The following is a 26,531-nucleotide window of genomic DNA, read 5'->3' on the forward strand; positions in this document are numbered from 1 at the left end:
ATCGAGTTCATCGTTGGGGGCTCCATCAGTCATCTGTTCACCTATGAGGAGCAAACCACCATCATTAATTCTATCAGAACTGAGGTGACGCAAGCAGGACTCACATACACACGAGATACAGCCTGGAACTTCTTCTTACAGTAAGCCATTGTGATCTAGTAATGTAAATTAGGTCAATGTGATCTAGTTTTTAACAATATTAGGTCACCAAAGTTTTTTTTATACAGGGTATACTGCAAAGCTGTTAAGTAATAAATCTACCAATTATAATCTTCTAGTAGCTACTGTTGACAGGGATCTGAGTGATTATTGGAGTCAGACTGTCTTTCTGTTTGGTAATAATGAATTTTACCAGAGTCTTTTCCATGGACAGGATGTCTCTTCTCTAGCGTAAGATTTGACAGGGTCAGCTCAGGCTTGCCAGATGCTGGCCTTCAAAATTTTTATATAAGGTTAAGATGTCCCTGTCCAAGGAGCATACCAAGGTTTATTTTTCTCACACACTTACAACTGATAGAGTAAGATATGGGTAGTTTCTGTTGTCAACGCATCATCTGTAATTGTACATAATACAAACATGTGTGTCAGAATTGCTGACAACATCTATTTGTGATATAGTTATCTCACATAAATGGTAATCGTGTGTGCCAGCTGTTCTTTTCCAACCACGTAGCTGGATGTATTATTAGTATAATATTGAGTACAACTTAAGACATAGCTTGGGGCTATATTGTAAAAACTCTCAAACTTGTATTAATTCCTAATTATTCTTTCATATTTTTGACAAAATGTTAAGGAATTATACCTCTTTTTCTTTATAAAATCAAGCAAATTGGTATACTCTAGAGGTATTCTAACAGTTACTGAGGGAATTCTTCTATACATGTTAGTTGTATGTGTTGAATTTTTTTCGTGTTACAGAACTGTGAGGAACAACTTTCGCATCTGCCTGATCTCTAGTGACAGCGGTAAAATGTTTCAGCGACGGTGTAGAGAGTACCCAGCATTCACCAAGAATGTCAACTTTATATGGCTTCCCCATTGGTCCAAACTACAATTAGTGGAACACGCCCTTTATCACCTCAAAGGTCAGAGGTCACCTTTTAACATGTTGTCAATTTCTCATTTTTTTTGTCATCACCACCTTAAGTGGGAGATATGTGGTGTTAATGTAGCTATGCTATTATGTTATCCCATTATTAAGAACTTAATTTCATTGAAGGAGTTTTTGTTGAAGAATTTCAAGGTCAAGGTCATCATTACTATTTATAGACTATTGTTAAAGAAGTTATTTTGGTATACATGCATTTATGTGTTTATCAGATGTGAGCTGGATGACAGATGTGCAAAGAGAAAACATCGCCCATATGTTGGCTTCCATGCATTTAGTGCTGCGCCAACAAGATGGACAGGAAAAGGACTCTGGAGAGTATCGCCACATCACCAACACCACTTACGAAAAGTTTGTAGAGAGGTATGACATCATAATCTATTGTCATTATTGACAGGTTTTTACGATAAATATTTACATCATATTTACACCACAATATGAAAGGATAAAGATCTAGAAATTGATACATTGATATCAACAAAAAAATAAACATATCTGGTATGTGTCAAGAAACCTACACCTGCTAATATTTACGTGTCCACATTTACAGGTATATTTCCTTAGCCAGTACCAAACACAGGGAGGTGAATGAAGTTCATCAGGCTGTGACAAGTTCACTCAATCAGATACGACGTGAAAACGAGGTTGCCATTAAACTTCGTAAACAACAGGAGCACGAAATGATTGTTCTGGAAGAGAGGAAGGCTGTAAGTTCTTACATCATGTCATGGCTGATTTCTGATCACACTTCGATTGTCATTTTATAGATTCTTAAATCAGAGTTAATTCCAAATAACACAGTGGTTTATTTTATCATGGAGCTATGGTTTTACATGGTACAATGGTTTATTCATTAGAAATTATGGTTTATTTAACAGGGTTTCATGGTTTATTTTACACGGTACCATGGTTTATTTTACCAGGTTCTATGGTTTATTTCACTGGATATCATGGTTTATTTTACTGGAGATTATGGTGTATTTTACAGGGTACCATCAAGATTCTGTCTCAGATTGGTCAAGATACAGCCATAACAGAGCAGCAAATCAAAGTAGTGAAGGCTCAACTGGACAAGATCTCCAAACTCAAGAAGGTCAGTATACACTAAATAGTCATTATCAAATTAAGGCACCCATAAGCCAGGTGATTAAGATACAATGACTAGTAGTTTACTTATAAAGATAAAGCTTTATGGAAAGTTTTTCAGGACTTGAATAGAGCTACACTTGATTGACCTCTTGTCAGTAATTCAATATTGACTTTTTTTGCATTTGGTTTGCAGCTATTGCCTGAGTATCAGGTTGCTCATGAGCGTGCAGTGTACAAGGCCATAGCTATAGTGGCTGACACAAAGAAGGTTGTCCAGAGTATGAACAGTGAGAAGCTGGCTGAACTGCGGGGCATGAATAAGCCCATTATAGATATAGAGGACCTCATGACTGCTGTCATCATGATACGTAAGTCATTACAATCTTCATTGGGCACGATCCCTAGTGTAAATTACAGAGACAGAAAACACAGAATCAACCAAAATTTATTAAACAACTTTGTGACAAATATACGTATGACTGTGTTTCAGTGAAGACGCCATCCGCCGATCTTACATGGCAGAAGGGAGCTAAACGTCAGATGGCTAACCTCGAGAGGTAAGTCTGCTTTGAGGGAAAATCTTGACTGGCATCTCAGAAGCCTTGCTGTCAGGGTTTTGATTGATTTTACTACCTGCTGGAATCCATTCATTATAAAAAACCTCATTGACTCTGAATTGTTAACAGGATTTTCACATTTACTCGTTCTATGGAACTTCATTGACTCAGATTTTTCTCTGAGTCTTATTGACTCCGAGATCTGCTCTGGATTCTCATGTTAACTCATTCTTTGTAACATTATTTTCTCAGATTATTCTACAAGTCACATTGACTCATAAGTGTTCTCTGGATTCTCACATAACTCATCCTGTGAAACTTCATTGACTCAGATTTGAGCCACATCAAATCTCAATTTATTTTTCCTGTTTATTTTTATTGCTATGTATGTTTGCGTTGTAGAGCCAACCTTTGTCATTCCTGCCTCTAGGGAGTAACGCCTGATTTTTTTTATATATTCATAATGAAAGTAACATCACACCTTATCCAAAAGATTTTGAAATACCTAGAGTTAAAAACCATAATGTAAACCAAGGGTGAATTACAGTGTACATGATATGAGATATGTATTGTAGCATATGTAGGTTTCATGGAAAAATTATGTAATGCAAGTTCACAGGCTGAGTGAACAATATTTATTTATTTATTTACAATAATTGAAAACAAACTTTGATCAATCTGTATAGGTTTATTGAGGAGCTGACATCATTTGATGATAATCAACTGGCAGAGTCAACGCTAAACCTGGTCGAGCCATATCTAAAGAAACCTTCATTTGACCCAGATACTCTGGAGAGAAAGACTGGTAACTCAGCCTGTGGTTCTCTCTGTAAATGGGTCCGTGGAGTTGTCAGGTGAGCTGTGTAATTGGACTCTCATTTGTTTGTTTGTTTTAACCTTACTTTGGTCATGAATATTTAAGATGAACGAAATACTTTGTGATAAATAGGCTTAGTTTAGACAGCATCCATTAAGTATGCAATTTTCTGATTGGTTTACATCCAGAAATGTCATATCTAAAATTAAAATAGGAGATGAAGAAAACCCAGAAAAAGCATTTTTGACTTTGTTCTGAAAGAAGGCATTCAGAATTAAGATCAGATTTTGTTGATGTAATGGAATTTTCTTATTTTTAGTGAGATCAGTTAAAAGTGCATAACATGTATGATGCTCTGGTCGTTATTCCTTCCGTACAAATATCACTGTAGAATGATCTGTTTGTAGTTGATTCAGTACAGGTTTATCAGTTATTGATCTCTCAGTTATTGATTCACAACAGGTATCATCGTATGATGATATCAAAGGTTAAACCTCTCCACCAGAAGGTCGAGGAGACAACTCAGGCAGTGGATGATGCAGAACACAAGATGGCCACCTTAGAGAACAAACGCAAGGTGAGGGACTATGGATTTGGTGTAGAGTACAATTTATAGATAATATAATTTCTCACTTAGTATTAGCTAAAATAAATTGTGATTTTAGATCACAGTGAATAAGTCACATTTCATGTTGAGATAGCACAGGAAAAATACCAGCGATTCCTGTATGGTACTGTTATCCTACAGATTAAGTTACTGCGAAATGTACAATGCTAGCTGTATGGTAATATTTTATCATATCTTTAACAATGGAAGCACCATGTTTGTGATATGTCACCGGGACTCCAGTATCACATCCGTACCAGTACAATGATGTAGATATTGATGTAGACATTGACTACCCTGTATCTGATAGTATGATATGATGGTATTTCCAGGGTTTGGATGTCAGGTTGGACGATCTAGCTAAAGGTTTTGAGGAGGCAACTATAGATAAAAACGAACAAGATGAGAAGACTGTAAAGATGAAAAAGATGTTGGAGACTGCCGCTCAGCTGAGACGAGTAAGAAATATCACCTAACAGTATATACAATTACAGATTTGTCAGTTAGAACTCTTAATGAACAATGACAGTTCTTGTTTGGACAGAAAGCTGAGATCCCTGTGTATGTGTGTGTGTGTGTGTGTGTGTGTGTGTGTGTGTGGGTGTTATTTAACTGACTCTAGATCTCTATGTATGTGTAAATGTGTTATTTCATGGAGTCTAGATCTCTATGTATGTGTAAATGTGTTATTTAACAGACTTTAGATCTCTATGTATGTGTAAATGTGTTATTTAACAGACTCTAGATCTCTATGTATGTGTGAATGTGTTATTTAACAGACTCTAGATCTCTATGTATGTGTAAATGTGTTATTTAACAGACTCTAGATCTCTATGTATGTGTAAATGTGTTATTTAACAGACTCTAGATCTCTATGTATGTGTAAATGTGTTGTATCAGACTCTAGATCCCTGTGTATTTGTGTGTGTGTTATTTAACAGACTCTAGATCTCTATGTATGTGTAAATGTGTTATTTAACAGACTCTAGATCTCTATGTATGTGTAAATGTGTTATTTAACAGACTCTAGATCTCTGTGTATGTGTAAATGTGTTATTTAACAGACTCTAGATCTCTATGTATGTGTAAATGTGTTATTTAACAGACTCTAGATCTTTATGTATTGGTACGTGTGTGATTTAATTTATCTCTAGATCTCTGTGTATGTGTTAGTGTGCTATTTCATGGAGTCTAGACTGATATGTATGTGTGTTATTTAGCTGATACTATTTCTCTGTGTATGTGTTAGTGTGTGATTTATTTAACTCTAGATCTCTTTGTATGTGTAAGTGTGTTATTTAACAGACTCTAAAGGGCGAGCGACAGAGATGCCAGCAGATCTTCGACTCGTATGAGCGACGCATTATGTCTGTCCCTGGAGGATGTGCCATGGCTGCAGCACTGGCTACTTATCTTGGACCATACCATCATAATTTCCGCCGCATGATGCTCACTGTCCACTGGCCAAACTGCCTGCGTGAGCGTGGCGTACCTCTTGTGATTGACTCCATCGATGGACTCAAAGGTAAAACATGTCATGTCTCTGCAGGTCACTTAATGTAAAGCTAGTAAATTCTATTTTTGGGTTATCACACACTAGAAATCAGATTGGGTATGAGACTGGGGATCAGATGAAGGGTGTAAGGATAGTAATGTTTGCCTTTATCAGCATACCCTACATACGTCAAAATGACAAAACATCTCATCGGTTTTGTAAACTTTCAAAATAAGAGAACAATTGAATTTTTTACAAATGCACAATGAATTTATCAGATATTATACTGTACAATTTTGTTGCAAAGGCAACAGATGAAACATAGCTTTTCCAGGGGATGATAGAATCATGTTTCAGATTTGTTACAATATCATTTGATTTTGAATTGTCTAAAATGGAAATGTAATCGTTAAACAGAGGTTCTGTAACCTGGTTCTGGTACAGGACACCAGACAAAACTAATGTTTGTTAATTTGTCATCTGTACTCATCCTACACAACATAACACAACATTATTTCATGCTAGACTCATATAACAGGGTATATCTATAGTTCTCACTTGTGCTCTACACTACTGAAAGATATAGATTCTCTGTCATATTCATGAAATGTGTATAATATTAAAAAGAAAATCATTAAATATCTTCTATATAATAAAAAAATCCAAAGTAATTCATGAGCCTGAATGTGAGTATACCAGAAAAGTATGGCAGAAGTGTTACTGTCTTATTGAACTGAGATGTATTTGTTTCATTTTATCGTTGTTACCAGGTCGTGTGATTGACTGGTCCATTGACTTCCTCAGAACAGCAGCAGGAGCAAGCACTGTGTATGATATTGACTACACCTCAGCTTTAATGGGACCTACAGATATGGAGGACCAGCCTCTCACCAATCGCTCTGGCAAGGTCAGCTCTGCTTTCCAAAACTGACTGAAAATTAATAACAACTTGCTTACCAAAGTCATTGCATCGTAAATGTTCAGACTTAAAACATGCATTTTTAGTTTATTTTTCATTCACACATATAGTCTCATGTTACTGTTGACTGTAAAATGATACTTTGTTTCGTGTGGTGATGAGATGTTCAAACGCTGTTCGGGTGTTGAAGGTTTATTGCGATGTAGGCTATGTAGAGATGGAACACTCACATGCCTTCAGGAACCGATACATACTGGCTAGAAAGGTGGTCGTATTTATACTAGCCATGTTAATTAACTGATGAAGTACTAATACACATTAGCTAACAGGTAAACATGGATTGAAGTGTACATGAGTTGTCAACAAGGTCTTGCACACATAAATGGCAATAGATTCCGCTGTTTACAACAAGATTAAGTTACACTGATCACCATACAAACTGCTTAGATAGGCTTTAGGTAATGACTTATATAATCAGGGAACGAACAAATACAATAACATGCGTAGTAGATCAGTAACGACAGAATACCTCTGGCCACTGGTCGATACATAATTGTTCACAGTAGATGAACATGTCAAATCTGTAACACTCAGACATGTCAAAACTGAAAATGTCAACACTATATCACTCAGACATGTCAAAACTAAAACACTCAGACTTTTCAACACTGTAACACTCAGACATGTCAACACTGTAACACTCAGACATGTCGAAACTGAAAATGTCAACACTATATCACTCAGACATGCCAACACTGTAACACTTAGACATGTCAACACTGTAACACTCAGACATGTCAAAACTGTAACACTCAGACATGTCAACACTGTAACACTCAGAAATGTCAAAACTAAAACACTCAGATATGTCAACACCAGTGATATTTGGACTTCTTTTTGTAGACAAACAGTGAAGGAGGTGATAGAGAGAAGGAAAAGGATAGAACAGAGGAGGAGACTGATAACAAAGAAAAGGAAGAAGAAAAGGACAAAGAGGAAACAGGGGAAGAAAAGAAAGATGCAGAAAAGGAGTTGACAGAGAAAGAAGGACAGAACACAGAAGAAAAGGAAAAAGATGACTCTGATGAAAAGAAGGAGGAAGATAGTGATGTGAAGGAAGCGACAAAAGAAGAAAAGAAAGAAGAAGAAAAGAAAGGTCTGAATGAAATCTAGTATTGTCTCTGAAATGCCTGTACAACATTCATTTCTCGTTTAAGTGTAGCGTTTTCCATATCTTCTCAAGAACTTTTACAGTCATTTTGGGACTCCCACTTTTCCCAGTTATTAGAATCCTCTCTATCTCAAAGTATTGAGATTCTTACATTTACCGTTTAAGCATATATTGTAACTATTCTATCAGTCTCTTTTCCAAATCTGTATACATATACAATGTATCTTGATCCTTTCCATCTTCTCCGAAATATTGTGTTATATTTTGGTATTTTTGTAAAACAGTTGAGAAGTCATCGTCACCGCCTTTAGAGAAGACATCGACAAACTCGGGTGAATCAGGTCATGAGGGGCTTGAGAGGATCCAGGAGGAGAAAGATGAGGATAATGAGAGTCAGGTGACCTCATCGTCTGCCCCACTCCTTACTTCCACCCAGTACAACAAATATGTTGTCTCTCTTGTCAAGCTCCTGGTAGGGGAGAGGACTCTTAATGACTGGCTCCGCAAAGGTATAAACAATTTAATTGATATTTCTACCCCTAATGAGAAATGCAGGACTGGCTCCATGTTAATATTCCTTAGAAATATGTTTTACATATGTATAGATATAGATTTTATGGTAAATCATGAGCATCCAGCAGTATTAAAGACTTATGTCCTGTACTCTAGGTAGGTTTTGTTATGAGCATCATATTTTTTTAAATCAATGCAAACAATGAATTTTTTCATATAGAACAAAAGGCTGAATCGCACACTGCTATTTTTAGGATAACATGTCATATTTTTTTTTTTTTTTTTTAGAAAAGGGTTGCCAAGGCATAATTGCATGTAAATAATTCAATGCTGAGTATAAAAAAGTCATTATTTACTAACTGTGTGCAAGCATATTGTATCTAACTGTTTATCTTTGATAATTTTATGCAGATTTTGGACCAAGACAGATTGAAAATGCCGCTATCCTGTGTTCGTCTTGGCAGCGACCCCCCATGTTGATTGATCCAAACGGTGAAGGGTCAATGTGGCTCGGAAGACTCAACAAACTCATGAATAAAAAGAAGCTTGTTTCTCTAGATATGGACACCAGGTATAGTGTGCATTTTTATTGGTAATGATGATATGTATTATGAAAATAGAATATTCACTTACAAAATAAAATTAGAAAAAAGGTTTATAAAGATATTGAATTCTATACTACATTGACACAAAAACCAACTTGCATTCTTTAGGTATTGATCAAACATCTGAAACTTTTCATATTTTGTTCCATACAAATACAATTCTACATTTAGACTATAGGACTTCACAATTGTGTAATTACCTGTGTGTTATATCTATAACCTAAGTATATGTTGTGTGATTCATTATCACATTGATTAACATGTATTAAACATTATTATGTGTATCTTAAGTTTGAAATTGCTTTTAAATAAAAATAACTTTGTTATTACCTCTATCTGCTTTATGATAAACTTTAATATTTATCTCAGTGACTTAGCATCAAATTCTCACCTCAGTCAAACATTAACATATTTTCTGTTTGAAATAGTTTGATTTTGGAGATAATCTCATTGCTATTTGTTAAGTTTGATAAGATAACCCTGGACATGTCTCTGATTTTTTGGCTTGGCTCACTTAAAAGGTAAAACAATTAGTATGATAAATGTAATATTAATGTTATAGCCAGCTGCCTTTGTGTGGAAGTAATTGTAAGCAGGAAAACAATGACATCAACATATTTAGGAATAAAACCTCTGCTAATGTATTAGTGTTGTGTTAAAATTTCTAATCAGCTCTCTATTAACACAATATAATGATTCCCAATACTATAGATATGATAACTCCCAATATTATAGATATAATAACTCCCAATATTAAAGATATGTTAACTCCCAATATTATAGATATAATAACTCCCAATATTATAGATATAATAACTCAATATTATAGATATAATAATTCCCAATATTATAGATACAATAATTCCCAATATCATAGATAGAATAACCCCAATATTATAGATATAATAACTCCTAATGCTATAGATATAATAACCCCAATATTATAGATATAATAACCCCAATATTATAGATATAATAACCCAATATTATAGATATGATAACTCAATATTATAGATATAATAACTCCCAATATTATAGATATAATAACCCAATATTATAGATATAATAACCCCAATATTATAGATAAATAACTCCAAATATTATAGATATAATAACTCCAAATATTATAGATATAATAACTCCCAATATTATAGATATAATAACTCCCAATATTATAGATATATTGATCCCAATTACTGAAGATTTGATGACTTTTGCTATTGTAATTTTGATGTGATTCTAATACTGTTTATTTTCCTTTGCTGCCTTTGTGGACTGCCACTAATACTTTAATACAGATGGTATGTATATATTTATATGTCCTTTACTCTCAAACTTGCCGGTAGTGTGCTTGATCTACAAAGGTTCATTTAGTGTGATCCTCACAACAGTGCAGCATCCATCACATCATAATCTCTACTGCATCATTTCATGTTTTCTGTAGATACAATGTAGATACAATGTAGATGTACAGTAATATTTACAGTTCTGCATAGAAGTCAGAAGTCATTACACTGTCTGTCTGTCGGTCTCTCACACACACACACACACACACACACACACACACACACACACACACACACACACACACACACACACACATGAACCTTTAATATATTGTTCACACAAACACCTTTAATATTTTGTCCACATATGAACCTTTCATATTTTGTCTGCACATGCACCTTTCATATTTTGCCCACACATACATCTTTCATATTTTGTCAGCACATGCACCATTGATATTTTGTCCAGACATACCCCTTTAATATTTTGCCCACACATACACCTTTATTATTTTGCCCCTATATGTACCTTTTATGTTTTGTCAACACTTGTCTCTTTAATATTTGGTCCACACATGTACCATTAATATTTGTTTGCTACCTTAAGTTAACTAATCAGAAGTTATACATTTACTTGTATATTGTAGAAATGTTGACTGTGAAATGATGAAATAGTGGTCTGCCAGACAGAAAATTCTAAATCTATTTAATGGTGACCAGGGTTAAAGAATATATGCAATCATCCATGAAAGTTTTGTTATTGTTTCTGACATTTTGGTGTATGTCTCAGGAGTGTATGTATCAGGAGTCTTGGTTTCTTGAAGCTTATGGTTTGGGATCATGCATTTCAGGAGCATACATCTAAGATGTCTTAGGAATGTAATTCTAAGAATGTACAGCTCAGAAGTGCACAGCTATAGAGTGTACTTCTTAAAAGTGCACAACTGTGGAGTGTAATTCTTAAAAGTGTACAGCTGTGGAGTGTAATTCTTAGAAGTGTACAGCTGTGGGGTGTAATTCTTAGAAGTGCACAGCTGTGGAGTGTAATTCTTAGAAGTGTACAACTGTGGAGTGTAATTCGTAGAAGTGTACAGCTGTGGAGTATACATCTCTGGAGTGTACATCACTGAAGATATTGTCTTACAAATGTACATCTTGGGAGTGTCAATTTCAGGAACTGGAGTGTATTTCTTAAAAGTGTACATCTCTGGAGTGTTTGTCTCAGGAGCTTACATCTTAGGAATGTATATTTAAGGAATGTATGTAACACGAGCTTACATCTACGGAGTGTTTGTTTCTGGAGCACTGCAAAATCTCAAATACATCCATCTCAAGACTGTACAGCGCTGTGTAGTGTATGTCTCGGGAGTGTACATGTACATCTCAGAAGTGTACAGCACTCTGGGGTATATGTTTCGGGAGTGTACATCTCAGAACTGCACAGCACTCTGGGGTGTATGTCTCGGGAGTGTACATCTCTCAAATATTCATGGCGTATAGACCGTGTAAGTAGCTCAGTGTAACTGTTGTTGTTTATTGTTGACCCCTACTACTATAGAAAAGCAGTGTAATGGTAACTACATGTAGTTAACATCTTTATCCTGTTTACAGTTGGCACAGCAAGACCATACAAGGGTAACATTTCAGATATATATTTCTCCTCTTACATTCTCTACTAGAATTAACATTTTATATGTTTATTATCATTTTAGCAATGCAGGGGTGTAAAACAAATCAAAGAAGTTGTCTAGATAAAAAAGACCTAACAATATTACCTGATATCCAAATATCATTTCAATTCAGTCTGGAAAAAAACCAGTGAAATATATGCAGTGTATTTATAAAACCAGTAAAATAGGGTGATACAGTGTATTGATACAGTGTATTTTTTTAAGTTCATGAAAAAATTTATTCTGTAAAAGAATATTTTGGTTGGAAGTAATGAAGTGATGAAGAGTTAAATCATCTGACCTCTGTTTGACCACAAGGATGGGACTCAAAAGGGAAATTACATCTAAAATTATTTGTCATATTTGACATTCTTTGTCAAAAAGCTGAATAACTAAATTAGCCAGGTTAGTGATGCAGGCCCCTTGGGCCTCTTGTTTTCTTCACTAAGAACAGTTTTTAGACTACTTAATTAACAATTATGTTGTAAATTTTCAAGAAATGAAAAAAATGCCCATATGTCTTAAATGTTAAATAGTGTTTTCCGAATTTCATATTGCAGCGGCAATTTTTTTACTTGTTAATATCAGCCCCACGATCGGAAGAACCTGTCTTTTTTTCTTATTATTGTTTGAAGATATTTTAAAGTATATCTCACTTTCATCCATGTTTGTCTATCAGCTAAAGTTTGAAATATAGAGCAAACAAATGATTGAGAAAGAAATACTTAACCCTAGTATATTAAACACTGGTTGGTCCTGTATCTGACATGTGGCTTTTTACATCCCTGTATTGTATATATTTCTTTATTTATTTATCTATTCATTTATTTATTTAACAGGTTTTACATCTGCTATTATACACTTTTAGCAGAATATACTTGTTACATTCCCCTACTACTATCTATACTTGTATCCTTGTTCTTGGCAATGTTGTACCTGGCTCTCGGCTCATTATCACAAAAGTCTCTTTTTTTTTTTCTACAAAATCTCATGGGATGTAGTTTCCTTATTCTGGATATTGAAAACTTTACTGTTACACTATGATCAACATTGTGAGTTTTCTTTACCATGGTTTAAACATGGATTGTCTTTATGGATGATCTTTTGGAAGTAAAACAGAAACTAAGAAGTCAACAAAAACACTTGTTTAAAGTAACTGACATAAGAATAACATCTTTTATAGGAATCCACGTCACATAAGACATAGTCTACTGTGCACTATAACCAGAACCAGAGACGTATATAACACATGTGTTATATATGTCTCTGCCAGAACATAGCTAGATTAGGGAAGGTTTTAATAGGGTTGGTACAGTACAAAGATTTTTAAGGAGAATATTAGGAACCACTGCGTTTGAAAGAGTAACAGAAGTTTTAACAAGGTTTTGATGTTTAATGATCACAGTAACGTTACATCTTGGGTCATTGGAAGAGTGAGGAAGTTTAAGCTTTAACTATTGTAGACTTGTAGTTGGAGGGTATCATTTGTATATAAGACATATAAAGATATATATAAAAGTAAAGAACTTATTAGGGGGAGGAAAACATTGAGAAAAATATCATTTTTCTTTTACTGTAGATGTAGTAGCAAAGTGATTGACTTTACAATGAAGCCTGGGTCATTATGAAGGAAACCTATCATCCATATACAAATATGTACTTGGACAATTAAGTTACAAAGTTATCAATTTTTTTCAATGACACAAAAACAATATTCAGGACTCATAATGAGGTACGGTATCAACAAGCCAATAGCAGAAGACAACTTTGGTAAAGATTCCCTGTGATAAAATCTTCTTTTACCCCTTGGTGATTTGACATAAAGACATGTGAAAATCAGATAGTTTCTCTGTATTCTTCAGACCTGGGAATTTAGTCTCAGCTCTCGTCTAATACTTCTATACAGACCTGGGAATTTTGTCTCAGCTCTCGTCTAACACTTCTATACAGACCTGGGAATTTTGTCTCAGCTCTCGTCTAACACTTCTATACAGACCTGGGAATTTTGTCTCAGCTCTCGTCTAACACTTCTATACAGACCTGGGAATTTTGTCTCAGCTCTCGTCTAACACTTCTATACAGACCTGGGAATTTTGTCTCAGCTCTCGTCTAACACTTCTATACAGACCTGGGAATTTAGTCTCAGCTCTCGTCTAACACTTCTATACAGACCTGGGAATTTTGTCTCAGCTCTCGTCTAACACTTCTATACAGACCTGGGAATTTTGTCTCAGCTCTCGTCTAACACTTCTATACAGACCTGGGAATTTTGTCTCAGCTCTCGTCTAACACTTCTATACAGACCTGGGAATTTTGTCTCAGCTCTCGTCTAACACTTCTATACAGACCTGGGAATTTAGTCTCAGCTCTCATCTAACACTTCTATACAGACCTGGGAATTTAGTCTCAGCTCTCATCTAACACTTCTATACAGACCTGGAAACTTAGTGTCAGATAGCTCTCATCTAACACTTCTATACAGACCTGGGAACTTAGTGTCAGATAGCTCTTATCTAATACTTCTATACAGACCTGGGAACTTAGTGTCAGATAGCTCTCATCTAACACTTCTATACAGACCTGGGAACTTAGTGTTAGATAGCTCTTATCTAATACTCCAATACAGACCTTGGAATTTATCGTAGTGTCAGACAGCTCTCGTCTAATACTTCTATACAGACCTGGGAATTTAGTCTCAGCTCTCATCTAACACTTCTATACAGACCTGGGAATTTTGTCTCAGCTCTCGTCTAACACTTCTATACAGACCTGGGAATTTAGTCTCAGCTCTCATCTAACACTTCTATACAGACCTGGGAATTTAGTCTCAGCTCTCATCTAACACTTCTATACAGACCTGGGAATTTAGTCTCAGCTCTCATCTAACACTTCTATACAGACCTGGGAATTTAGTCTCAGCTCTCATCTAACACTTCTATACAGACCTGGAAACTTAGTGTCAGATAGCTCTCATCTAACACTTCTATACAGACCTGGGAACTTAGTGTCAGATAGCTCTTATCTAATACTTCTATACAGACCTGGGAACTTAGTGTCAGATAGCTCTCATTAACACTTCTATACAGACCTGGGAACTTAGTGTTAGATAGCTCTTATCTAATACTCCAATACAGACCTTGGAATTTATCGTAGTGTCAGACAGCTCTCGTCTAATACTTCTATACAGACCTGGGAATTTAGTCTCAGCTCTCATCTAACACTTCTATACAGACCTGGAAACTTAGTGTCAGATAGCTCTTATCTAATACTTCAATACAGACCTTGGAATTTATCGTAGTGTCAGACAGCTCTCATCTAACACTTCTATACAGACCTGGGAATTTAGTGTCAGACAGCTCTCATCTAATACTTCTATACAGACCTGGGAACTTAGTGTCAGACAGCTCTCATCTAACACTTCTATACAGACCTGGGAACATAGTGTCAGACAGCTCTCATCTAATACTTCTATACAGACCTGGGAACTTAGTGTCAGACAGCTCTCATCTAACACTTCTATACAGACCTGGGAACTTAGTGTCAGACAGCTCTCATCTAATACTTCTATACAGACCTGGGAACTTAGTGTCAGACAGCTCTCATCTAACACTTCTATACAGACCTGGGAACATAGTGTCAGACAGCTCTTGTCTAATACTTCTATACAGACCTGGGAACTTAGTGTCAGATAGCTCTCATCTAACACTTCTATACAGACCTGGGAACTTAGTGTCAGATAGCTCTTGTCTAATACTTCTATACATACCTGGGAACTTGTATCACACAGCTTTCATCAATTACTTTTGTTCAATATCACTTTTCTCTCAATCTTGCAGAATAGTTACCAAAACTCAAATTAAGTAAGTTACATCACTTTTTCCTCATAAGATTAATTTGAATGTTGTTAGCAGTATAATTATAAACATCTTAACAAGTAGACTAAATTGATAATTTTCATTTTAATTTTATCAAACATTTCATGCCCTTTAGTGAAATGGTTATAATTTCATGGATTTGTGATTAAATTTAACATAAAATAATTGATAAAATGAGTAGAGACAAGTTTAGCCAATGGTAGTATTTTAATGATGACATGCTGATGTACTTTCATTGTAGCAATTAACATTTTTGTTTCATTAAGACTTAATGTTGGATGTATTGTAGTTAGAGGAACAAAATACCAAAATTTTTAAAAAGAATTTCTTGCATGATGTTATATTTCCTTTGTCATTAGATGGTTCTTGTAGGATAGAGATTTTTCTTTCATTTGCATGATTTACATTCAATGCATGAATATAGCTTACATTAACAACACAACCTGTAATATTATATTGCACTCTTTGTATTACCTGTGGCAATTGACATCATGTACTATATACTTTGATGTAGTTCATTAATTAAGGCTGTATTAAGATAACTGATTCATTTCACTCTATTTCAAGTAAAGACATCTTGTAACATTAAGATTGAGAAGTGGCAAGAGCAGTGTAGCCTCACTGAGAAATATGGTTAGATATTATGCAAGTCACATAGCAAAGTTTGAGGAGAAATAAAAGGTAGACAACTCAAATGGTAAAGTTTGAGGAGAAATAAAAGGTAGACAACTCATTGTAAAGTTTGAGGAGAAACAAGTGTAGATAACTCACATTGTAAAGTTTGAGGATAAATCAGGGTAGACAACTCACATTGTAAAGTTTGAGGAGAAATCAGGGTAGACAACTCACATCATTAAGTTTGATGAGAAATCAGGGTAGACAACTCACATCATTAAGTTTGATGAGAAATCAGGGTAGACAACTCACATCGTAAAGTTTGAAGATAAATCAGGGTAGACAACTCACATTGTAAAGTTTGAGGAGAAATCAGGGTAGACAACTCACATCATTAAGTTTGATGAGAAATCAGGGTAGACAGTTCACATCGTAAAGTTTGAGGAGAAATCAGGGTAGACAGTTCACATCGTAAAGTTTGAGGAGAAATCAGGGTAGACAACTCACATTGTAAAGTTTGAGGAGAAATCAGGGTAGACAACTCACATTATAAAGTTTGAGCAGAAACAAGGGTAGGCAACTCTCACTTCTTAGTACAACTGTTAATGTTAAATAAGCAGCCTTCCTTTGATAGGAGACAATCAGGGAAAGTTAATAGTAGATATTTTAATGATTTTAAGATAAAGGATTTAATGGTTGAACACTGTTTTTTTCATCACTTAAAGCTAAATTCTTCCCATTTATCTTTTTCATTTCCTGTCTATTATTGTATATTGTCTTTATTGAAATTATAACTAAATAGATTTTTTTTCTTCTTGGCAGTAATGAACTTTTTTACATGATATCAAAATTGCTCATTGAGATTTCCTAAGGAAAGAATTCTCCAAGAGTACTGGTAATGGTAAATGTTCATGAAATCAGTACATGCATTGCATTAATTTGATTTGCAGGACAGACCCACATGTCATTATGACTCTGGAGAAAGCAATCATGCGTGGTAAACCAGTGTTGCTGAGTAACTGTGAGGAACACATTGACAATATCATCACACCTCTCATGCATCATCGGAACACTGCTAATGAGAATGATTGTGATGAAGGTCAGTCTATTGGAACTGATATGGTTTGAGGATGTATTTAGTAATTAATTTAATTATTAATTTTACAAGGAGCAAAAAACATAAAATACTGAATTAGATCTCTTCTGTTATCAATTATACTGACACTAAAGTAATGGTTATATATAACATAAATGATATTGAAAAGAGATTCATTCAAAGTCACCACTTCTTATTTATTTATTACAGAGCCACGCATGATCCGATTCTGTGGCCGACGAGTTCTCTGTCACCAAGACTTCAGGTTCTATCTGTCAGCACCACTGGCCAAGCCAAAATTCAATCCAGAAATCGCATCTGGTACAACCCTCATCAACTTTGGTGTGTCACACGACACACTGACAGAGGATTTGTTGACACGTGCGTTTGCGCGGATGCGCCCTAAACTGTTTAAAGAGCGTATGCTAGCATTAAAAAACATGCAGTTACAACGTGACACACTGTTGCATCTGTCTGAAATTGTCAAGGACCGCATTCTCACACAGCAAGAGGCTATGCTAGGGAGTGCCAAAGCCCTCAAGTTCATCACTGACATCACTAATGCTAAGATGGAGGTAAGGTGTTAAGATTTCCTACCCTGTCTACAAATACTTCCTGGACTGTATCAGGATTGCATGCTTAGACAGTTCTCTACAATCATCTTTTTTTTTTAGGCACAGAATCTTAGAATTATGTCCTTGTTTTATCTAAAGACTTGATGCTAAACTTTGTCTATCCACATTCCTTTTACAATGGGAAAAGTTAAGTATAATTATACCTGATCAATGATTTGATCATTTATACAACTGATGTATGATTTATAACAGACTGAAGACTATTCCAGGGCTCTCAATCTGCCAGATTTGGGGCTGATTCCCGATGCAAAATAGTTTTTTTTTTCCCCCAATTTAGACCAGAAGTTTTCCCAATTCTAAGGAAAACACCATTATTTTTCCCAATTCTAAGGGCCCCGGGCCCCAGTGCCAAAATGGGGTGTGAGAGCCCTGTATTCAGCACTCCATACAGCTATAACCACTGATGATTTTGTGAGAGTGTATATCTGTATGTCTCACTGCTGTTGATATTCTAGTTGGCCAATCAGCTGACGGAGACACAGACCTTGCTCACAGACCTTGACGACCTCAAGGATGAGTTGTTTCCTCTGGCTCGAAGAGCAGCCATGCTGTTTGCAATCTTGCGCTCTCTCCAAAGTATTCATAATGAATACCAGTTTACACTGCGCTACTTCATGGAGCTTTTTGATGAAGCAGTTGGAGGAGAGGTGCCCAAGGAGTTCTGGGAAGATGATGATGAAGGGGTGAGTGTACTATATGTCTATATTAATTCATTTCTTAGGTTTGTGTTGTTTTGTGTACTGTGGTAGACAGCAGTAAACATTTGAGTCTGGCCAAAGATGTTATGCATATGGGTTGAATTTTGAATAATTGGTAAAAGTTTTTTTATAATATCTTGTACCATCAGGGTTATGAGGATGCTGACGACCAGAGTAGCGTAGATTTAGAAAAGAAGCGTCGGACAGGGAGTACATCATCTCATGCTTCAAAAGACAGTGCTACTGCTGGTGCGCAAACCACCGAAAAACAGTCCAAGTCAGAAAAGGACAAGACAGAGGGTGATTATGATGCTGATTTTGAGGGTGACAGTCATGTACAGAGTCAACAACAAGCTACCACAGAAGGTAAACATCACCAACACTGTGTCTTACTCTAGAATTCAGTATAAAACATATATGTTGTTCAGGGGTTTTAGGTAACTGAGCATTAAACTCAAGTAAGAGGCCTTCTAGAGGGTAGCTCATCAAAAACCTTGGACCATGCCTAAACCAGAGTGGCTCTTGTTCCATAGGCAACATTTTGTAGTAGATGTAAGTTTTACATTGGAGATTTAAGGAAATAAAATTACTTCAATTTTTGGTAGTTCTCTTTCTATGAGGAATCAGACAGCTTGCTTATGGACACTACAATTTGGAGCAAACCAAATGAGCATTTAGAGCTTTGTTCATTAAAACTATCCATACATTTGTGTATTGTGATTGTTAACTCACAAATCATTTTAACAGAGTTACAACAATGCATCCGTTTGTCACTTAAGGAAGTGTTGTGTCACCACACAAGTCACATGGTTTGTGATTCAAGGATGTGTTGTGTGACCTCCTCAACCACATGGGTTTTTCTATTGAGGATTTGTTGTGTCACCACTCAAATCACATGGTTTGTGACTCAAAGATGTGTTCTGTAACCTCCTCAACCACATGGATTTTTCTATTGAGGAATTGTCGTGTCACCTGCTCAACCACATCGGTTTGTCACTTGAGGATGTGTTTTGTAACCTCCCCAATAACTTGGGTTTGTCACCTAAGGATGTGTTCTGTCACCTCCCCAACCATACGGGTTTGTCTCTCAAGGATGTGTTCTGTCACCTCCCCAACAATAAGGGTTTGTCTCTCAAGGATGTGTTCTGTCATCTCCCCAACCATACGGGTTTGTCTCTCAAGGATGTGTTTTGTAACCTCCCCAACCATACGGGTTTGTCTCTCAAGGATGTGTTCTGTCATCTCCCCAACCATACGGGTTTGTCTCTCAAGGATGTGTGTTTTGTCACCTAAGGATGTGTTCTGTCACCTCCCCAACCATACGGGTTTGTCTCTCAAGGATGTGTTCTGTCACCTCCCCAACAATACGGGTTTGTCTCTCAAGGATGTGTTTTGTCATCTCCTCAACCATACGGGTTTGTCTCTCAAGGATGTGTTTTGTAACCTCCCCAATAACATGGGTTTGTCACCTAAGGATGTGTTCTGTCACCTCCCCAACCATACAGGTTTGTCTCTCAAGGATGTGTTCTGTCACCTCCCCAACCATACGGGTGTGTCTCTCAAGGATGTGTTCTGTCATCTCCCCAACCATACGGGTTTGTCTCTCAAGGATGTGTTCTGTCCCCTCCCCAACAATACGGGTTTGTCTCTCAAGGATGTGTTCTGTCATCTCCCCAACAATACGGGTTTGTCTCTCAAGGATGTGTTCTGTCATCTCCCCAACAATACGAGTTTGTCTCTCAAGGATGTGTTCTGTCATCTCCCCAACAATACGGGTTTGTCTCTCAAGGATGTGTTCTGTCATCTCCCCAACAATACGGGTTTGTCTCTCAAGGATGTGTTCTGTCATCTCCCCAACAATACTGGTTTGTCTCTCAAGGATGTGTTCTGTCACCTCCCCAACCATACGGGTTTGTCTCTCAAGGATGTGTTCTGTCATCTCCCCAACCATACGGGTTTGTCTCTCAAGGATGTGTTTTGTAACTTCCCCAATAGCATGGGTTTGTCACCTAAGGATGTGTTCTGTCACCTCCCCAACCATACGGGTTTGTCTCTCAAGGATGTGTTCTGTCACCTCCCCAACAATACGGGTTTGTCTCTCAAGGATGTGTTTTGTCATCTCCTCAACCATACGGGTTTGTCTCTCAAGGATGTGTTTTGTAACCTCCCCAATAACATGGGTTTGTCACCTAAGGATGTGTTCTGTCACCTCCCCAACCATACAGGTTTGTCTCTCAAGGATGTGTTCTGTCACCTCCCCAACCATACGGGTGTGTCTCTCAAGGATGTGTTCTGTCATCTCCCCAACCATACGGGTTTGTCTCTCAAGGATGTGTTCTGTCCCCTCCCCAACAATACGGGTTTGTCTCTCAAGGATGTGTTCTGTCATCTCCCCAACAATACGGGTTTGTCTCTCAAGGATGTGTTCTGTCATCTCCCCAACAATACGAGTTTGTCTCTCAAGGATGTGTTCTGTCATCTCCCCAACAATACGGGTTTGTCTCTCAAGGATGTGTTCTGTCATCTCCCCAACAATACGGGTTTGTCTCTCAAGGATGTGTTCTGTCATCTCCCCAACAATACGGGTTTGTCTCTCAAGGATGTGTTCTGTCATATCCCCAACAATACGGGTTTGTCTCTCAAGGATGTGTTCTGTCATCTCCCCAACAATACGGGTTTGTCTCTCAAGGATGTGTTCTGTCATCTCCCCAACAATACGGGTTTGTCTCTCAAGGATGTGTTCTGTCATCTCCCCAACCATACGGGTTTGTCTCTCAAGGATGTGTTCTGTCACCATGCCAACCACATTGATTTGTCCACCTGTGTTCATAAAGGCCTGCAAGTATGATTGAAAAACTTTATAATTTTTTGGTAAAATAGATACCACTGAAGTAGCTGATTACCTAACACTGTGCCCATATTTATTTGTTTTATAAGGTGATGAATCAGCTAGCACCGCTGCTGCCCAGAAGCTAATAGCAGGATCCGAGTCAGAAGAGTTACCTCCCCTTGAGATCCCAGAGACCACCACATTGCCCTCAGAGGGTGTGGAATATGACAACCTTTCAGCCAATGAGATCAAAAAGATCATGGACCAACTAACTGGACTGGTGTACAGGAGAATTAGAGAGTTTGTATATTATCATATCCTGATTGCTTCTTACCTAAATACCATCATAATGTGAAAATTTAGAACAGATTAATTATCTGATTTAGGAGTCATGTATACCTACATCTATAAAGATGTTGTATATATGCATATATACATCAAAATGAAGTGTATACATGTGTATATGATGTTATTACAAAAACACTTTATCCGTTAATGTTACTTTTTAGTTAATATTGCAATTTCTTCAATCTCAGTTTTCTTCCCTATTTATTCAATGTTACCCAATTTATGACAATGTCACATACTTTCATTTGGGGAATGTTTATTATAACTTCTTTCCTGTGACAATTGCAAGAAGATACAGGTAAATCACAGGTTAATGAGGAAAAGAATGTTAACTATGGACTCATGCCCTCAGAGCCATGAATCACACGTTTACATGTTGTGTAAATATTCACACATCACAATTGTCAGATCCAGTATTAGGTTCAGGAAAGTTACATTTGGTGCATTTGTTTTAAATTCTTACTGCTATCCAAGTTTAGTTGATTATTGCTATTTGTGATTGCTAAGTTTTTCAACACGGTGCTGTAAATTCAAGAAGAGAATTATGCATATCAGGATTTATTTCAAAACAACAAATATGGTTTATCAATTTTGAGTCAAATTCTATGTAATTTATGGTAATTATATTTGCTTCTTACAATGACCAATTTAACACCAAATCACAACAAACAGATCTGTCAAAGTGAAAATTACATTTTTCACCATCATTAATACAAAACTGAAGATGTTAAGATAAGATGGAAATTTTACACTGTCAAGTCTGGATTGACCGGATATAGAAAACTAGTATGTCTGACTGGCTCAGTCACAGGGCACTTGTATCAAATATTGTTGGTCACAATATCAGAACATCAACATTTTGCATATTTTTTCTTCTGACTAATGAACATGATATAAAGCAGTTTTTACTGTATAAATATTTCACTGTAATATTATGTGTTGTTTGACAGGAGTCTATATGAGGAAGATTGTCTGCTGTTTACTACACTTCTCACGCTCAACATACAGGCAGAGGGTATGGAGAACTTCTCTAATGAAGAAATGTCACTACTGTTACAAGGTAAACACAGAGGAAAACAAAGCAAAGTTTCCGATTCATTATTAGGTCATCTGATTCAAAGGATTAAGATGATAAGGCATCAATGTTTCAAATTACTTCTTCTCAATAATCAAAAGGCCCAGGGTACTGATATTGGGACTGAAGCATGAAGTAGGGCTACCAAATTATTAATATGAATGACCTTGACCAACATTCAAGGTCACAGGTGTCAGATGTGTTAAGATATCTAAACAACTTCTTCTCAATAACCAAAAGGCCCATGGAGCTGATATTGAACCTGTAGCATGCTGAGATCAGGAGTTATCAAATTTTTGAGAATGATTCACCAGTGACAAATATGTCAAAATTTTAGATAACTAAAATGCCAGGGGTGTTAATATTGGCCCTGTAGCATACTGGGATGGAGGGCTATCAAGTTTCTTAATATGGATGACCTTAATCCATTTTCAAGGTTAAAGGGGATCAATGTGTAAAAATCTTTAAACGACTTCTCACCACTAACCAAAAGCCAAAAGTACTGATACTTGGCCTGTAACATGCTGAGGATGAAGAGCTATCAAATTTGGTCATATTATTGACCTTGATTATCTTTCAAGGTCACAGGTGTCAAATATGTCAAAATATTTAAACACCTTCTAAATAATCAAAAGGCTGATGGTGCTTATATTGAGCCTTTGACATGCTGGGATGAAGGATTACCAATTTTTTTATGTAACTGACCTTTTCTCTTTTTAAAGGTCACTGGGTCAAATGTGCCAAAGTCTTCAAATAATTTCTTCTCAATTTACATTGTTTGATGAAAGGCTACCAAATTTATTTAGATAAATGACCTTGACATTTTTTTCAAGGTATCTTAGGTCAAATGAATTGAGATCTTAAAATACCTTTTTTTAACAAACAATAGGTTCGGAGTAATGGCATTTGTGTATATTAAGAATATAATTTCAAGTTTGCATCAAATGTTTTTATGAACCAATAATATCTTCTTTGTAAGCTGTAGAGCAGTAGAAAAATTCTTATGCCTGTTTGGCCTCTTGCATATATAGGTCCTTATAGTTAGATGACCATAGAGGCCTGTGGACCTCTTGTTACATCCATCTTTGACCATTATATTACCAAGTCATATATGAGAGATGAAAATGTTCAACATTTTGCCCAATTTAAATCACAATTTAGTAATGGTGCAAACTTTCCAATTTCCTATACACAGGAACCACAAAACTAAGTTTGAACATACCAGGTATATCTGTCAAATATGTCTATTATATGCTGTGAGCCTGCATTTCTGTGAACTTTGACTTTACAGGTAACCCTGGCCTAGGGATGCAGCTGACCTTGGAGGACTTTGACTGTAAGGATAATCCTCCAGATTGGATGCCTCAAGAGAAATGGGAGGACATGATGGCCCTGTCTGTCCTGCCTGGGCCATTAGATAGTCTCTGTATCAACCTGGCTCAGAATTCAGAAGGCTGGCAGGCCTGGTACAAAACAGATCATCCAGAAAAGGAGGCTCTCCCTCTGACTCCTGTGGAGGGCGAGGCCTCTATAGGTAAGTTACAAAAAACATGAACAAATAATAAGTAACAAGTGAAAAACCTATATATTTGAAGAGATGATTATTGTATGTATCCCCTGATTTTACCAAATGTAAAGAATCAACTTCATGGAACTTTTACCACATCTAGGTCCAATAAGGCTAGAATGTAACAGAATAGTTAAATAAGAGCCTTTTTTCAAAACAAATGTCATGATGATTTTTAATGATTCCTGTGTTACAGAGAACCGACCTGGATCTAGTGGTAGTAAGAACAGTCGTGGCAGGGGCTCCAAGTCTCCAGATCTTGGCCCCTTATCTGATTTCCACCAGCTTTTGTTGCTGCGGATGCTGCGGCCTGATCGTCTCCCAATAGCCCTCGTCCGCTATGTCAATAAACACCTGACCTTTAACCTTCCCAACCAATCTGACTTCCGCATACAAGATGTCTTGAAGGATGCAAAGCGCCACCTAGGTGTGCTACTCTTGCTGCCACCTAGTGCCACAAATGGAACAAAGAACCCATCATCGCGTCTCAGTCTGACTCATCCTCCTGTTGATGTACTTATTCGTATGGCTGAGGTGAGTATTGTGCATCCTATTGATTTACTCATTTATATGGCTGAGGTGAGTGTGACACATCCCTCAGGTAATGTACTCATTTGTATGTCTGGAGCGAGTATGGTGCATCCCTCCATTGATGTACTCATTTGTATGTCTGGAGCATGTATGGTGCATCCCTATATTGATGTGCTCATTTGTATGTCTGGAGCGAGTATGGTACATTCCTCCACTGATGTACTCATTTGTATGGCTGGAGCGAGTATGGTGCATCCCTCCATTGATGTACTCATTTGTATGTCTGCGGCGAGTATGGTGCATCCCTATATTTATGTACTCATTTGTATATCTGGAGCGAGTATGGTGTATCCCTATATTGATGTACTCATTTGTATGTCTGGAGTGAGTATGGTGCATCCCTCCTTTGATGTAATCATTTGTATGTCTGGAGCAAGTATGGTGAATCCCTCCAGTGATGTATTCATTGGTATGGCTGGGGTGAATATGATAGTTTGCTACCTCTCATCTGGCCTAGTCAAATAACCCCAGTCTAATCAGGCTCAGTGTAAAAGCCACTTCAGCACTAGAAAAAATTGTTATTAATACCATATCTGTATTGCCATAAGGCCATTGGGATAACATTCTGGATTATTGCTAGGTGGGCTAATCACAGGTCAGTGCAGCTGCCTTTGTAATTTTACTAAATAGAAGTCAGTGGATTTATTTTGAGATGAATATGGTTTAATTATGGATTATGGTTGTCCAAAACAATTTGAAAGGTTGATAGTATGTTTGAAGGATGCATGAAGTATCTATGGAAAAGATGATCATGTTAATGCACTTATAATACTTACAAACACACACTTCTGTTTGTCCACCATTTTATTCACAGACTACTTGAGACAAAGCTATCTTCAATCAGTAAGAGTAATGTACAGGGGAGGTAATAAGTAAATGGAACATAGTAAGGATTATCTCCCTTATCTCATTATAGTAGATTAACAGATCATTGCTTTAAACAAAAGCTAGTATGGACCTTGTCACTGATGACTCTATTTGTTTTGTACACCAGTCTGTCGGAGCCAAGGTTGAACATGTACGTGTTGGGGAGGGATGTGAGATCCTCGTGGATGAAGCAATCGATAGTGCAGAGAAGAACGATGGCTGGGTAATCATTGAAGACCTTCATCTCTCTCCAAAAGGCTTCTTCAATGAGCTAAAGAAACATCTTGTCCGAATGGCCAGGGCTAGAAGTAAGTCTGGGATTCTAACAAGCTACGGATTTCATTAACAAGACCTCTGTGTTCTAAAATAAGTAATTGACAAATCAGTCAAAAATTGAAGGCTTTTTTTCTCATTATGAAAAAAGACAATATACCCTATTAATTTAAATTTGTTAGATTGAAAACAGATTAACCATTGTGAATTCCCTTATACAA

The 26,531-nt window shown here is 36.7% G+C and overlaps 1 protein-coding gene across 1 annotated transcript in view; it reads left to right on the top strand.

Moving 5' to 3' along the window:
- The window catches only part of LOC132547827 (uncharacterized), a 101,352-nt gene that overhangs the window by 65,181 nt on the left and 9,640 nt on the right, over nucleotides 1–26,531 (top strand). Inside the window, 25 exon segments of the mRNA XM_060211633.1 lie at nucleotides 1–140; nucleotides 922–1,088; nucleotides 1,324–1,474; nucleotides 1,662–1,818; nucleotides 2,100–2,204; nucleotides 2,394–2,568; nucleotides 2,691–2,757; nucleotides 3,444–3,611; nucleotides 4,037–4,151; nucleotides 4,514–4,639; nucleotides 5,487–5,706; nucleotides 6,447–6,583; nucleotides 7,571–7,751; nucleotides 8,051–8,275; nucleotides 8,691–8,850; nucleotides 10,183–10,185; nucleotides 17,281–17,429; nucleotides 17,637–18,001; nucleotides 18,517–18,744; nucleotides 18,909–19,125; nucleotides 21,640–21,889; nucleotides 22,888–22,997; nucleotides 24,304–24,546; nucleotides 24,776–25,113; nucleotides 26,165–26,345. The exon segment at nucleotides 1–140 is cut by the window's left edge and continues 66 nt beyond it. Coding sequence (XP_060067616.1) covers nucleotides 1–140; nucleotides 922–1,088; nucleotides 1,324–1,474; nucleotides 1,662–1,818; nucleotides 2,100–2,204; nucleotides 2,394–2,568; nucleotides 2,691–2,757; nucleotides 3,444–3,611; nucleotides 4,037–4,151; nucleotides 4,514–4,639; nucleotides 5,487–5,706; nucleotides 6,447–6,583; nucleotides 7,571–7,751; nucleotides 8,051–8,275; nucleotides 8,691–8,850; nucleotides 10,183–10,185; nucleotides 17,281–17,429; nucleotides 17,637–18,001; nucleotides 18,517–18,744; nucleotides 18,909–19,125; nucleotides 21,640–21,889; nucleotides 22,888–22,997; nucleotides 24,304–24,546; nucleotides 24,776–25,113; nucleotides 26,165–26,345 — 4,378 coding nt within the window.

The sequence above is a fragment of the Ylistrum balloti genome, unplaced genomic scaffold (assembly GCF_031769215.1).
Source record: "Ylistrum balloti isolate Yb309-2 unplaced genomic scaffold, AGI_CSIRO_Ybal_v1 Utg369614, whole genome shotgun sequence".
NCBI lineage: Eukaryota > Metazoa > Mollusca > Bivalvia > Pectinida > Pectinidae > Ylistrum > Ylistrum balloti.